Source organism: Hyalella azteca, unplaced genomic scaffold, assembly GCF_000764305.2.
Source record: "Hyalella azteca isolate HAZT.00-mixed unplaced genomic scaffold, Hazt_2.0.2 contig6610, whole genome shotgun sequence".
NCBI classification, from domain to species: Eukaryota; Metazoa; Arthropoda; class Malacostraca; order Amphipoda; family Hyalellidae; genus Hyalella; species Hyalella azteca.
The window spans coordinates 231,010-246,537 of NW_025936767.1; the positions used below are offsets into that span (position 1 = coordinate 231,010).

Below are 15,528 nucleotides of genomic sequence, written 5' to 3' on the forward strand. Positions count from 1 at the left end.
CTAGAATTTCGTCAAAGAAACCGGGAGAGCAAACGTAAGTGAAAATGAATAACACGTGGCAGAAAATAGCTTGTACGAAACATTTATTGCGACGCCAAGCTCTGTTCGACAGTTTTACGTGGAATTATTTGGTCTGTAAAAGCAACGTGACGCCCACTTTCGATAAAGACGAACGTTCCAATAAATGATATCGAAGCATTTAGAGTGAATTCATTTAGGGGAAAAGCATTCAAGGTAAATGTAGAATCTCAACGCCAACGTTAAGATGAATCGTCCATTAAATGATATCGAAGCATTTAGAGTGAATTCATTTAGGGGAAAAGCATTCAAGTTAAATGTAGAAACTCAACGCCAACGTTAAGATGTATCGTCCATTAAATGACATAGATGCATTTAGGGTGAATGCATTTAGGGAAAAGGCATTTAAGGTAAGCGCAGAAACCTAGCCCCAATGTTAAGACGAATCTTCCATTCAAATAATTTCTGCCGATTTAGAGCAAGAAAATGTCGACGAAATTGCGACGTCAAATACAGATGAAAATGGAAAAACGTATTATTATTGTTTTAAAACGTATTTAGGTACGTTATTAAACAAATGTGTTCGTATCTCTGCGACGCGATAACTCAAGTATAGGACAAATACATACAATTTTTGGCTCCAGTAAATATAATTGAATTTTGGGTTTTCTGGGAGTGAAGAATTTAACAACGTCCAAATTATAAGAAATATATTGAAAAAATTCTTCCGCTCTATTCAATAACCAAAATTTATCAAACAAATAAATAGTGGCAACCGTCAACAATCCAGACAAAAATTGAAGTCCTGATAACAACATGTAAAGAAAGCCTTATAATAAGGTTATGATATTCAGTAAAAGTTAGGTAATGACATTGAGTACACTGTTAGGAAAATTACCGTTAACGGTATTATACCGGCGTTTCAGTGGCCGGTCGGCACGTGAAAAGAAACACCGTGTCGCCATTTTTATTCTAATTTAACACTAGAAATCCGTAAAACATCTGATAAAAACGGCGAAACAGTTTATTTTCACGTGGCGACCGGCCACTCTATAGAATGCCAGTGGGACCGTTTTTTCACCGTTTTTTCTAACAGTGTAACTTTACTATATTAAGCCCGTGTTTCTTTTCCTCATAGTATAACAAAGCGTCGTTAGTAGTTGCCATGATTAAACTTCCCAGTCGGCCTATGAAGTTCTTCTATGATCGGATTGATAAAATGGAATACAAGATTTAGCATTAGTATTAATGAAATAAAAAAAAACGTACACACACGGGATCAAAGATCAAAAAAACTTACACACACGGGATCAGTCACACGGGATCAAATTTACGAATGTTTTTAAAGCAAAATTGCGATCCATTGGCTCATTTGCGAATCGGAATTGAAATTTTATTAAAAATTTAACCTCGATTGGTTATAAAATTTTCAACTTTTTCCTTCTAATCTCTTTTTGATCAAAATTATAATAAAATTCTGGCTATAAATTTAGTGTTCCCAATTACGGCATGGAGGAGCCGAAACTATTTTAAATTCGACAAAAAAAAATAATAAACAAATGAACTATCTCAGATTCGATTGAAATCAATAATTGTTATGACTAAAAAAAATTCTCCCTTGGAAATGAACATTTTCAGATACAATTATTTTTTCTGCAATTTTTTGGTGCAGAAATTGAGCAGTTATTGCAAAAATAGAACAGGAGAGATTTTTCAGGTATGATAAAAAGTTGCATTTTCTTCAATTTTTAGCGCATTTTCTCTTTATGGAAAAAATTCCCTATTGTGCTCGCCATGTCCGTCCGTCCGTCTGTCCGTCCGTGACTTCACGTTTTCGTCGACGAGAAAATGCGCTCTCTGTCGCTCACTGCAGTGAGTACTGAGTTATATTTTTTCATATGGTGTAGGAATATGTATTAATTCAAAAGAAATGTAAACCATTGCATTAGTTATTAGCGCCCAGAAACGAACTTGCCGTGAAACAAGTTGTATTGAAATTACTGCCACCAATGATGGCGCTTATGGCACTGTAGGTGGCAGCAGTGCCACCAACTACACCCAGCATCACGATGCCACTGAGTGCCAGCTTCTGTAAAATAGAAACTGTCCTGGAAAAAGAAATATTTTAGTAAATAGCAACCATAATTGCTTTGGTGGAAAATGAAGACTTTATGTACTGGAATATAAAATAATTGTTGAATATCCACCCATAATTTACACAGAATTATTTTTTCATCGGTGTTTTTTGCCTTCGCGAAAGAAAGTTACTTGATATAAATTTGTAAGTTTTTGAATATATCGTATATGTCTAATTTAACTGTAAGTATTGACTCGGAAAAAAAGAAACAGCAGCGAAGTTGGGAGAAAATACAGACAAATATTATTTGAAAACTTGAGAATAATTCCATTGAACAGTCTACAGTAATTTATTGTCCAGATAATCAGCCTAGTATGTAAAAGTTTATAATCAATAATCTTAATTAAGAAGAAGTTTGAGAAGTACGCTCGCTGAGGAAAATTTTTGATTCTAGTATTCACGGGTTCAAAAAAATGTGAAAACATGCCTGATTTTTAGAGTTTAAATTATCCAACTCAAAATCTATTTTTAAATGAAGCTGCAAATTAATTTAATCATGAAGTGGTGACCCAAATTATATTTATTTATACAACATAGATGTATGTTATACTGCATACACATATTTTTACTACAAACAAAATGACAGTAATTATGACCGAGGCATTTTATTACCTGACTTTTTGCTCAGTGACAGGATCAGTGAAAGAGCAAAGTCTCCAGTAAAAGACAGGCGGGCAGATGAAAGACATCATGGATACGGTGGCTCCGCCGAGCAGAGAGAGAAGTTGACTGAAGTTCGGGATGAGTAGAGCTGTTAGAGTCACTCCTGCCATGACTACGCTGCGGAGGATAACGCGGTGTAATCCAAAACCTGCGAGATAATGTGTGAAAAATTAGGAACTAATTAAAGTAAATGGCTAATGGTTGGAATAAAGTAAGATATTGAAGTCCTGCCATGATCACGCTGCGGAGGATAACGCGGTATAATCCAAAAACTGGGGGATAATGTGTGAAAAATTAAGAACTAATTAAAGTTAATGGTTAAATGGTATAAATAAATTAAGATATTAAGATATGGAAGTCTTGCCATGACCACGCTGCGGAGAATTACGCGGTACAGGCCAAAACCTGCGAGATAATGTGTGAAAAATTAGGAACTAATTAAAGTAAATGGTTAAATGACAGAAATAAATTATGATATTAAGATATGGAAGTCCTGCCATGATCACGCTGCGGAGAATAACACGGTACAGTTCAAAACCTGCGGGATGTGTTGGAAGAAATTAGAACTAATTAATGTAAATGGTTTAATGCAGAAATAAAGTAAGAAATGGAAGTCCTGCCATGATCACGCTGAGGAGGATAACGCGGTATAATAAAAAAAAACCGCGAGATAATGGTGAAGAAATTAGAAATAATTAAAGTAAATGGTTAAATGATAGAAATAAAGTAAGATATGGAAGTTTTTCATGCACATGACTATGAAATCGGTTTTGGTTTTTTTCATTCTTGGTGAAATGACTTGGTTATCACTAAACCAGCCTAATCGATTAAAATGACCTTTTTTGTCGTTTGGAGTATTACATTATTCAGAATTGATTATACTGAGTGTGACAAAGATACATTTATCATTACTACCCATACGAACTAAGCCACCAAACTCGGCCCGAGCAGATGCTTGATATAATACGTTAAACCCAAAAATAATTGTGGCCCTACAATAAGTTAAATCTCTTGAAGCCATAAGAATAATTCAATAAATTTCAAACAATTTACCATAAGATAATAAAACCATTCTCACTGGTCATAATGTGACCCTTTGCTAGTAAGGCCTTGTGCTAATGGGAGTCTGAAGGTAATAGGGCATGGAGCTAATTGGGGCCAGACGCTAATGTGGTCTGGTACTAATGGGGCTTGACGACAATAAGGTCTAGTGCCGATGTGGTTAGGTCCTAATGAGGTTTAGTACTAATGGGACCAGACGGCAATGGGGCCGGAAGCTAATGGGGGCGAAAACTAATGGGGCCGGAAGCTAATGGACCGAAAACTAATGGGTCCGGAAGCTAATGGGCCGAAAGCTAATGGGGCCGGATTCTAATGGGGCCGGATTCTAATGGGGCCGGAAGCTAATGGGCCGAAAGCTAATGGGGCCGGAAGATAATGGGGCCGGAAGCTAATGCCCGAAAGCTAATGGGGCCGGAAACTAATGGGGCCGGAAAATAATGGGGCCGGAAAATAATGGGGCCGGAAGCTAATGCCCTAAAGCTAATGGGGCCGGAAGCTAACGGGGCCGGAAGCTAATGGGGCCGGAAGCTAATGGGGCCGGAAGCTAATGGGGACGGAAGCTAATGGGGCCGGAAGCTAATGGGGTCGGAAGCTAATGGGGCCTATTGCTAGAGGTGCCTTAATTAAGCTAATGAGGTCTATTGGTAATGTGGTCTGACGGCAGTTGCACCAGGGGCCATTGGAGGTCACAGAATTGTTCTTGCAAGAGGATTCCCTAAAAAATACGTCGGGGCCATTGCGGCAATACGCTGCGAGAGAATAATGCGACATTATAACCTCGCCAGAAACCAATATCCGTTATAAAGCAAGCATTAGCGGCTGCAGATTGTGTAGCAACTCGTGTAGTGTCCTAGGAAGAAGTGGCAAGGATGGCATCCTAGTCAGCATAAACACATGTAGATTTGCGCTGGCATGAAAAGTTTTATTGGCAATATAATGTTGAACTTGGGCCATGAAAAAAGATTACTAGCCAGTCATTTATGAATTTTTAGTTAATATGCCTACAAAATTAAATATAAAATGCAATTTTTTGGTGTAAAGAAATTAATAATTGATGCGTTGAGACATGAATTGCTCTTCTCAATATTCATTCATTTTCTGACTACCACTTATAATTTGCTAGTGAATGAAACGATATATCGGATGTCTCAAAGCTGTTTATCTCCTAATATCATTACGTTTACTTGCTACTTTCTTTAACCCAAAGATCAGAATTCAAGGTCAGTACATTTGATCACCAAGTTTTATTTATAACAATAATAGCAATTTTATAATATAATAAAAATAAATACGCTAATCTCACTCACGGTGTGCTACCCCAAGAAGTTCCTCAAGGCTCTGCATGGATGGGTTTACGGTGATCACGAAGGCAAATAAGAAATGCCCGAGCAGCAGAACCTGGGAACGAGAGTTTGTTTAATTGTATTCAAACGAGCAATAAGAAGTCTATATATGATCCTAAGAACAGGTTAAATATTTCTCCATGAATAAACGATGCAAAAAATACTATGAAATATGAAATATCTGTCGAAGATTAATTGCTGAATTTTTTTTCGATCGTTAGTTCAAAGACGATATAGCTCATCATGAGCTTTATTCAACAAGAACTCAACATACATGAACAAAATAATACTACTATAAAACAGCATAAACGGTAAGTTCATGGGAATATATGCAAATGTGAAGGTCTTGCACATAAAGAAACTATTTACAGAATACTTGCCAGGAGAACAGAAGTTCTATGTCTTGAACGAACAAGAGCCCAGTCAATGTTAACAATAGTCATTAGTTCTCGAGCGAAGTAACTTACTCATAGGAACTATAGTACGGAATACTATGTACATGTGGGCGCTATTACAGAAATTTCACGACACACCGCACTTTCCGTCACGATGGTTCCGAGAGAACCCGTTAGTTCTGTCACCCACCGTCACAACGGTGCCAGCTGGGCCCGTTAGTTCTGTCACCCACCGTCACAATGGTGTCAGCTGGGCCCGTTAGTTCTGTCACCTACCGTCACAACGGTGCCAGCTGGGCCCGTTAGTTCTGTCACCCACCGTCACAATGGTGTCAGCTGGGCCCGTTAGTTCTGTCACCCACCGTCACAACGGTGCCAGCTGGGCCCGTTAGTTCTGTCACCCACTGTCACAACGGTGTCAGCTGGGCCCGTTAGTTCTGTCACCTACCGTCACAACGGTGTCAGCTGGGCCCGTTAGTTCGGTCACCTACCGTCACAACGGTGGCAGCTGGGCCCGTTACTTCTGTCGCTTACCGTTATGGCGGTGTCAGCTGGGTCCGTTAGTTCTGTCACTCACCGTCACAACGGTGTCAGCTGGGCCCGTTACTTCTGTCGCTTACCGTTATGACGGTGTCAGCTGGGCCCGTTTATTCTGTCACCCACCGTCACAACGGTGCCAGCTGTGCCCGTTTGTTCTGTCACTTACCGTCACAACGGTGCCGGCTGGGCCCGTTAGTTCTGTCACTCACCGTCACGACGGTGCCGGCTGGGCCCGTTACTTCTGTCACCTACCGTCACAACTGTGCCAGCTGGGCCCGTTAGTTCTGTCACCTACCGTCACAACGATGCCGGCTGGGCCCGTTACTTCTGTCACCCACCGTCACGACGGTGCCGGCTGGGCCCGTTACTTCTGTCACCTACCGTCACAAGGGTGCCGGCTGGGCCCGTTAGTTCTGTCACCTACCGTCACAACAGTGCCGGCTGGGCCCGTTACTTCTGTCACCTACCGTCACAACGGTGCCGGCTGGGCCCGTTACTTCTGTCACCTACCGTCACAACGGTGCCGGCTGGACCCGTTAGTTCTGTCACCTACCGTCACAACGGTGACGGCTGGGCCCGTTAGTTCTGTCACCTACCGTCACAACGGCGTCAGCTGGGCCCGTTATTTCTGCACCCACCGTCACAACGGTGTCAGCTGGGCCCGTTACTTCTGTCACCTACCGTCACAACGGTGCCGGCTGGACCCGTTAGTTCTGTCACCTACCGTCACAACGGTGCCGGCTGGGCCCGTTAGTTCTGTCACCTACCGTCACGACAGTGCCGGCTGGATACCGTCACAACGGTGCCGGCTGGGCCCGTTAGTTCTGTCACCTACCGTCACGACGGTGCCGGCTGGGCCCGTTAGTTCTGTCACCTACCGTCACAACGGTGCCAGCCGGGCCCGTTACAACGTCCAGAATATTCGTAGGCACGTCGCTGCCCAGGATGGAGTAGCAGGTCGCTGACACAGCCATATACATCACGTCCAGAACTGCTCAATTATTTCAGGACTGGTCAATTTTTTCTGTTAAAAGCAGCGTAAATATATAGTACATTGGGGTTGGTTTAAGTTATATTTAGAATATTCAATAGTACTGATCGAAAAAAAAAATAAAAATTTAATATAATTTTCGTAATAGTGTGGAAATTCAAAAGATTTTCCACACTTTTACAAAAATAAATTTAATATATTTTCTTTCGATCAGTACCTACTATTAAATATTCTAATGGTAACTTAAACTAACCTCATCGTACTATATTTATACGCTACATTTTTAATAGAAAAAAATTGAGTGTTGACTCGCGTTGACACGAAAATTGTTTAAAATATATTTTCTTTCGATCAGTACCTCCTATTAAATATTCTAATGATAACTTAAACTAGCCCCATCGTACTATATTTTTACGCTACATTTTTAATAGAAAAAAATTGAGTGTTGAGCAAGCGTTGACGCCTGCACAAAACAATTCTACAGCATAAATATTCAAATGCCGTAGTGCAGTATAAAAAGTTTAAATGCACTCTTCCCTTGTTTTTAAAATGTGCGCGTCACTTTACACTTTGTTGTTATGCTAACAACTCAGTAAATCCTCCACTCCATTAGTTGTTATTGGCTGATGTTCAAACCGCTAAGGATAATTTAATTACTTAATTAGGAATATATACTGAACAATTAATTGGTGCAATTGATATTCACTTAACGCATGCAAGCAAAACGACTGTTCCCATACCTCAATTATATTAATAAGGCTCGAAATCGAGAATTAAATATATAAATACGACACATAGAAAGCTATTTTGAACTTGATATTACCTCAGTAACATGAATATTTTCAACGTTCATACATTATAAACTGCCAAAAACAAGCACATTCTTTAACTTAAAGCAAAAAAAAAACAGCAAAATATCGAAACATTATAGTAAATTTATTTTTCATTTAGGAATTATTTTTAATATAATTATTATATGCTCAGAGTATTGGTTTTCATTGCAATTTACAATAATTTATTCCCTTCTATCAGGCTGAAAAGACCGATAGTGGGGGCAGAGAATACAGCTTTCATTCCTAATAAAAAATTTTTTATAATTGTTGTGATTGAACAGTTGCAAGCAAATTTGCCAGCTTTTCTTTCAAATCAGGCTCGTCGATTTCAAATATTTTTTAATCATGAATGTATTCGGTGAAAAACGCGCTTATATTAATGGCTTTGGTATTTTATAAATGATTCGCGGATGCATTTAAATGTTCATAATTTGACATCCAGACGTAATATTGAACATTGGACTAATGCATGTGATTTTTTTCATGCGTGTTGGCAGAATTCATAGGTAAGATTATATCAGTGAAAGCATGGAAAAGACAAAAATTATATTTGGAACCAATTTTTAACATTATAAATCTTTGTGGAAGAGCAATGAAGCGATTGAAAGTTTCATATTTTCCTAACAAATAATTTAAATTGCCATTCGTTTTTACCTAAATGCAATTAGGTTTTAATAAATATTATATGACATTCCTAAATATATTTTTTCTGTTCATCCTCCTCGTCGAAACGTACCTCGTCAATCTGTTAAAATATTTTAGTGTTGGAAATGCGAACTATTTTAAAAATGGATCAATGGTTCACTTATCCACTGATATAATAAAACACAACATTGGCTCGCCATCAGCACCGTTTTGTAACCAATTTTAAAATTTAATTATTATATACCATTACAATCTTATTACATCGTTATTGTAAATGAATTATTTCATCACATACATAGGACATATTGGCTTATGTATGCTTCAAATGTATTAGGTATTTTCACTTATCCAATGGTTCACTGAAGTAAAATTAACGCGTTATGACCGACTCTTGATAATGAACTAATAATAATATAATTAGATAATGCAATTTCCCTTAATAACAGAAAGATGTTTTCTGATATTATCTGATGTTGTAACACAATTTTACTAATAAAACTTCGTTCATCTGATTTTTTGAATGGAATTCAAATATTTTTTTTTTACATCTGCTCACAATATTTTTCTTGAACATGTACTACATTTTGCTGAAGTCATGGCTTTTATCTGCTCGACTATTTCTTTGAAACGAGGAGTAATTTTAATGCAGCGTCGATTTGTCGTATTTAGAATGATAATTTGACTGCGAATGATGATATTGTAGCGCAGGTATCAGGTGAGTAAAAGTTGTATTTTTAATGAGGGTTGCATTTTTGAAGAATGAATTTTGAAGAGGGTTGTATTCTTTAGATGGTTGCATTTTTGAAGAGGGTTGTATTTATTGAGAGAGTGCGTACTCATATGCGTACGAAATTGCTGTACAAAATGTACATTTTAATCTCAACAATATTCGTGAGCACTACTAAAATTACGAAATTCGTGGGAGCAGAGACTTGGCCTCTGGAACTCACATTGAAGGCTTAACATATATTCGTGTATGAGCAGGGGTATTACCAAGGATTTAAAGATCTTTTATTTATCTTAACTGAGACCAAAGCTCCGAGCATCCCCGCAAGGCGGAAAATTCTTTTAAAATTAAAGGCAACCCGCCTGCCTTGCGACGATTTTAGACTCTTTTAAATATCAAACTTAGACGCTCGAGAAGACTTCAATCGCATAAACGATGAATGAATATAGTACTAACTGACAAAAATTATTTCGTGAACAAATGTTTTCTGTCATATTGTTTTAGTGTCATATATAGTTTTGGTGTTAAATAGCTCCTCTTTTCAGTTAAATGAGTTAAAGTCTTAGCCAAAATATAATATTCCTAATTTGAGGTAGTCTTCGAAATTCGTAAAAACATTAGAAGGCCCAAAAACATTTTAATATGTGAAAACATTCTGACATTTCGTATTTTGATGATTGCACTAATGAAGTAACTTAAAAGAAGTCTCTAGATCCTTAAGAACATTCTCCATGCTCGGCCTACTCTATTGATCGGTTTACAAGACCTGTTCCAATACTCACTAACGAACCCTGTGATGACGCTCAACGAGAACTTCTCTCGGTTTTTCATGTCGTTCTGAATGGCAGGAAACATAGATGCTCCTCCCAATGAAAACAAAATTGAACCAAAACCTAAGGAGAAACTCTGGAGGGTGGGTGTCGTGTACACGGGGTTGGTGGTGGGGGCAGCCTTTACGACTTGAACTACAATGACAACCAACGTAGCCATGGTAGTACCCACAGCTACCAGAGATGACCACCTACATGAGAAATAATATGTGTTTTACGATGAATAAATATTCTTTCATTATCGTAGAATACATGGAATGATTAATATATACTCTTTTCATTATCGTAGAATACCCGGAATGATTAATAAATATTTTTTCGTTATCGTTGAATACATGGAATGATTAATAAATATTCTTTCAGCATCGTAGAATAAATGGAATGATTAATATATATTCTTTTATTATCGTAGAATACATGAAATGATGAGTAAATAGTCTATCATTATCGTAGAATACAAGGAATGATTAATAAATATTCTTTCATCATCAGAGAATACATGGAACTTTTCCATGGGTGTGGAAATCAGAATTTTAAGAGCCTGGGCTGCAGTTCACGCAAACAATTAAATGGAAGGTAAAACATTTTAATATGTCATTATTGTGATATCGGCCTAATCAATAGGAAGGCATCTTCCGAATATTTAATGACTGTAGTTAAAAACTTCCATCAACCCAGGTTGATGAGGAATCACCATTCACTCAATAATTATCGTAACTAATGACAAAATCTGCATGCCTAAACAATTCTCTAAAAAAACATTAACACACTACATAACTCTTTTACCTCATGTGGTCTCCCATTATGTTTCACTGTCTTTGAAAAACTTAAACAGTCGCGAGTGGTTTTCTTTTTGCAGACATTGATTAAATGAAATTCTGATTTTATGAGTAATAACCTCTCCATTCTTCAATTAATGGGACGGGGATAAATAACTTTCGGGGATCAATAACTCTCTCCTTTTTTTTATTTAGTATCAACCATAAACATTTTTTTTGTTCATATATATTTTACACATTCCTAGCAACTCACCAGAAATCTTTCGGAGACCCCAACCACGTAACAGGGGTAAGTATTATTCCTAGCATCAGCACGGCCTCGCAAAACGTAATTTCTGGAATTCCATGGCCGATTTCATTCCAGAGATCAGAGACAAACCCAGCGATTACCAGGAGATAGACGACGCCAGCGCCAAGCAAAGTGACTTGGAAACTTGCTTCCAACAGCCGCCTGACGAGAGGAAATATTGATTAAAGGTAAAAGTTCAACCGAGAAAAATCAAGCGATCAAATCATGAAAAATACACGCAGTTACGCACGACTGTATTTCGCACTTTTGCTACGAAATTCATATTAAAATGCAACTTGTTTTTAGTATTTCATTATGATCCCTTTTCGACATCCAAATATAGAAGGAAAATTGAACACGTAATAGAGGGTCTATAGAGCTGGAAGAAAATAATTTGACATCAGGAAATACCCATTGACTCGCAAAGGAATTGAGATGCTACATTTATTGAAGAAAAATACTACTTAATTCAAGTTTTTTTTTTGTAATTATCATATTGTCTAAAGTTTCAAATTATGGGCAACTTACCTCAATTTATCCATAGTTTTATTTTCTGTATGTTTAGTAAAATTCATCAAATTAGAGCGAAAAATTGTGCAAAATTATGTCTTTATCATTGTAAATGTTTCACAAATAATCAAGAAGCCCAGCATTGAAAATACGACAGTTTTCTGTGAGTTTAAGCACCCTACCTACGTAAACAAAATAAGTAAACATAGTGATACGCTTATTAAAATAGAATATGCTACCTTACCGTATACTGCACAGTCTCCGTTGAAAGATTCTTTTCAATCTCCCTTCTCAAAGATAATTCACGAAGGCCCGCACGCAACATTGACACCTCATGTCAAACTGTTTACGGAGGCTCCGGCAAAATTGTTTACCTTCGAATTGGCAACAAAGTTGAGGCGTCGAAAGAGTTTGTCGCGATTCTTTTAAGGGCATACAGGACGCCGCGTGACAACACTCCAAAATAATTCAATCAAATTGTGAATAATAGTTATATAAATGAAATGCAAAATAGGTTCATAGTTGTATATGACGTAAGTTCAATTTATCAGGAAGTAATCAAGAAAAGCGCAGAAAGGATGGTTTTTATCAGTAAATGGCTCTGCAAGGTCAATGCAGATTTTCACTCGCCTGCGTAAGAAGTTACTGGCAAAAGTAAATATTATATTCTAGTATTATATATATTTCCATTTACAATTCAGCGACAAAAAAACGATTAATATTTTCATGACTGTACATGTGTCAAACCGCCTTAGGAAAAAATTCATTTTGCACATCAACACCTTTACGTTTTTATTTGTTGATGAATGCGAATTGATTTACCTGTGGCCTAATCATTCAGTCCCAATCGTTTATGTTTAATTTTAACTTGTAAAATTAATCACGCTGTTCGCTTTTAACATGTACTTGCTGATCAAATAAATACAGGCAAATAAAAGTATAATTGCTCTGCAATTGGCACTGCTCTTATATATTTCTCAACTGTGGGCTAAACGTTGAAGTGTTGAAGTAGCTTCCCCTCGTTTCAAGCACGATGACAACCGCGAGATTGCCATGCAATATGTGCTAAAAATGTAAAAGAATAAAGGTAATGAACAACGGACTCAACGAAAAATTACAATACTCACATACACCATTTCCCGAAAGCGCGATAGGCGATGTTCTGGTACGGAGCTCGGTTCGCTAAAAATGTAAGAGAATAAAGGTACAGTGTACAATAATGAACAACAGAATCAACGAAAAATTACAATACTCACATGCACCATTTTCCGAAAGCGCGATAGGCGATGTTCTGATACGGAGCTCGGTTGACAGTTCGGTACTGCGGCCACAGCTGCTCCAGTATCAACCAACTCTGGCTTAACCGCGTCCCAGAGAACGTCACCATCACCGCCAGAACGATCAGCAATGCGAGTCCAGACCAACCTATGAAAAAAATATTCTCTAATTTTTTCTATCAAAAAATTTTTTCCCTCAAAAATTTTTTCTTTCACAAATTTTTACTCTAATTTTCTCAGAATTAATTTCCTATAGAAAATTAATTCTGCTAAAAAAAGAAATTTTGAGAGGAAAAGTGAAGAGCGTAATTGTCTTGTAAACCGAATTAAGGAGCATATCTTGATTGAGACGCTCTGATTAGACCGATAAGAAAAGAATATCTGCCCGCTCACGTAATATTTTCATAAAAAATATCCAATTATTTTTCTAATAGAAGATGAAAAAATATGCAATTCAAAGAGTGACTACCAATTCAAATTACCAGTTGGAGTAAATTATTTATATAGTCCCATTACCGACGCCGTAAAAAAGTTCCCATACAATTCTAACAGATTTGGTTTCACTTCATAAAAAGTCATGTCGAACGTTTCCATTAATAGACCCTGCATCATGCGGCTCACACGATATATTATCTGATATTTCCAGTGATTGTTTCAACTCACATCCCAGGGGTAATATTTAACAGCAAGTCGCCATGTATCAAAATCAATGTTCAATCCAAAGTTGTTTTCTTAAAACCTTTGTTACGTCTAAGTTACTGAATTTTGAAATATTTTAATATTTTTTGGGCCTTCAAGTTACCGAACTAATATATACAGAAAATTGATAAACTTCACCTTTCTTATTGAAAATGTAATTCCCATTAGAATTTTTGACTTATGTGCCATTTTTCCTGACTTGGATTCTCATTTGCCAATATTCAACTGGTTGTGAAATACTTTAATTTTTCTCTCAAAAAATTCTCTATTAATTATCCTCAATAGTATTTTTTTAGTCGGTTTCTTCAATTTGTTATTTAGGTTAATAAACATTTGAAGTGGACGTACTTAAATGCTGTTCGTTAACATGATCATTATAATATCAGATTATTCTGGTGGAAGTTTAGTTCATTAATCTTAACCTAAATTGATTATTATAATATTATTAATTATAATATAATATAATATTATATTAAATTATTAATTCATCATTTAAAATTACCAGTTTCAGCGACGGCGTATGGCAGATTCAGGATACCAGCGCCGGCGATCTCAGCCACGATGAAGAGAGCGGCCACGGCCGGCCCCACGCCGTCATCTGGGCCCGTGTCGGCCGTGGCAGAGAACGGTACGGTCTGGTCAGACTGTGATAAGGCAACTGTTGGCCAGTAGGGCGACTGGTTTGCGTGATAAATTTCTACTTTATCAGACGACACAGAAGATGAATTATTGTTATCAGTGGATTCTTCCATGGTTTTCATGTATATTCTAAGGAAAGGTAAAGAGTTGAGATGGGTTTTTATTGGTGGAACTGGTGTCGTTCACGTAGGAAGCCGGGTCCTTGGGGTAAAAGAATGTTATTTTTTTAATAATGAATGATAACTTTCAATGCCTTCAATTAGATACTTTTTATGGGCGGTTGGGTTAATAATTTCTTCTTTTTTTAGAACGTACCAGAATTTTCTTTTGTTATTCAGAAATTCAGTGCCTTCGTAGGCGAGACATGAACGAAGCATAGCCTTCATGCAGGTCTAGATTTTGGCTCCTGACAGCGAAATCAGGGGTCTAAATTTCGAAAAAAATGAATTATTATTGTTAAGAAATGAATTATTATTGTTAAAAAATTAATTATTACTTATCTTGATGAACGATAGGACTCAATATCAAAATTTTTTACTCTCAGTTTTAGTCAGTAGGCAGCAAAAAATATTTGTTCAACTACATTTTCATTTTAGAATGATGACTATCACAAAAAAAAACCTTCGAATATTGGTAAACTATTTGTAAAACTGGGCTTAGGCGAACAATCGAAAAAATATGTAATAATAATAATAATAAATATACAGAGCGGGATTGGGGCACAAAATAATAAAAACTTAATTTCACATTTCAGTTGTTTTAAGATGAGTATTATTTATATTATTAAAGACAACTTTTTAGCATAATTTAAGATGGAAAAATACATTCTATCTTTTGGCCGAAATTTGCCAAAATTTGATCAATTTCTTTAACCGGTACTATTAAAGTTTTAGATTTAAATTCAACAGCTGTTTTATTCACTGTTACTTGTAACTTATTCTGCGGGCATTTGGAGCTGCTAAAGAGAAATAGTCTACCACAAAATTCACGTTCTTCCGCATGCTCATCATAGAAAAAGTATATGGGTAACTAAATGGCATCAATAATACAATCTACACAGATCGAAAAACTAAAATCGTTGGATGCTACATGATTATATAACACTTTGATATTATTCATTAGAATCATTTGTTACAATGCTCACGATGCTA

At 36.9% G+C, this 15,528-nt stretch overlaps 1 protein-coding gene across 1 annotated transcript; it reads right to left on the minus strand.

Moving 5' to 3' along the window:
• Positions 1–1,932: 1,932 nt before the first annotated feature.
• Positions 1,933–14,490, minus strand: LOC108673914 (amino acid transporter AVT3B). Its single transcript, XM_018161802.1, has 8 exons — positions 14,241–14,490; positions 13,019–13,187; positions 11,217–11,414; positions 10,137–10,375; positions 7,037–7,149; positions 5,188–5,278; positions 2,768–2,966; positions 1,933–2,126 (listed from the first exon to the last, which is right to left on the minus strand). Exons 1-8 carry the CDS (start codon positions 14,488–14,490, stop codon positions 1,964–1,966), a joined length of 1,422 nt encoding a protein of 473 aa, XP_018017291.1. The 3' UTR covers positions 1,933–1,963.
• Between the last annotated feature and the right edge of the window lie 1,038 nt (positions 14,491–15,528).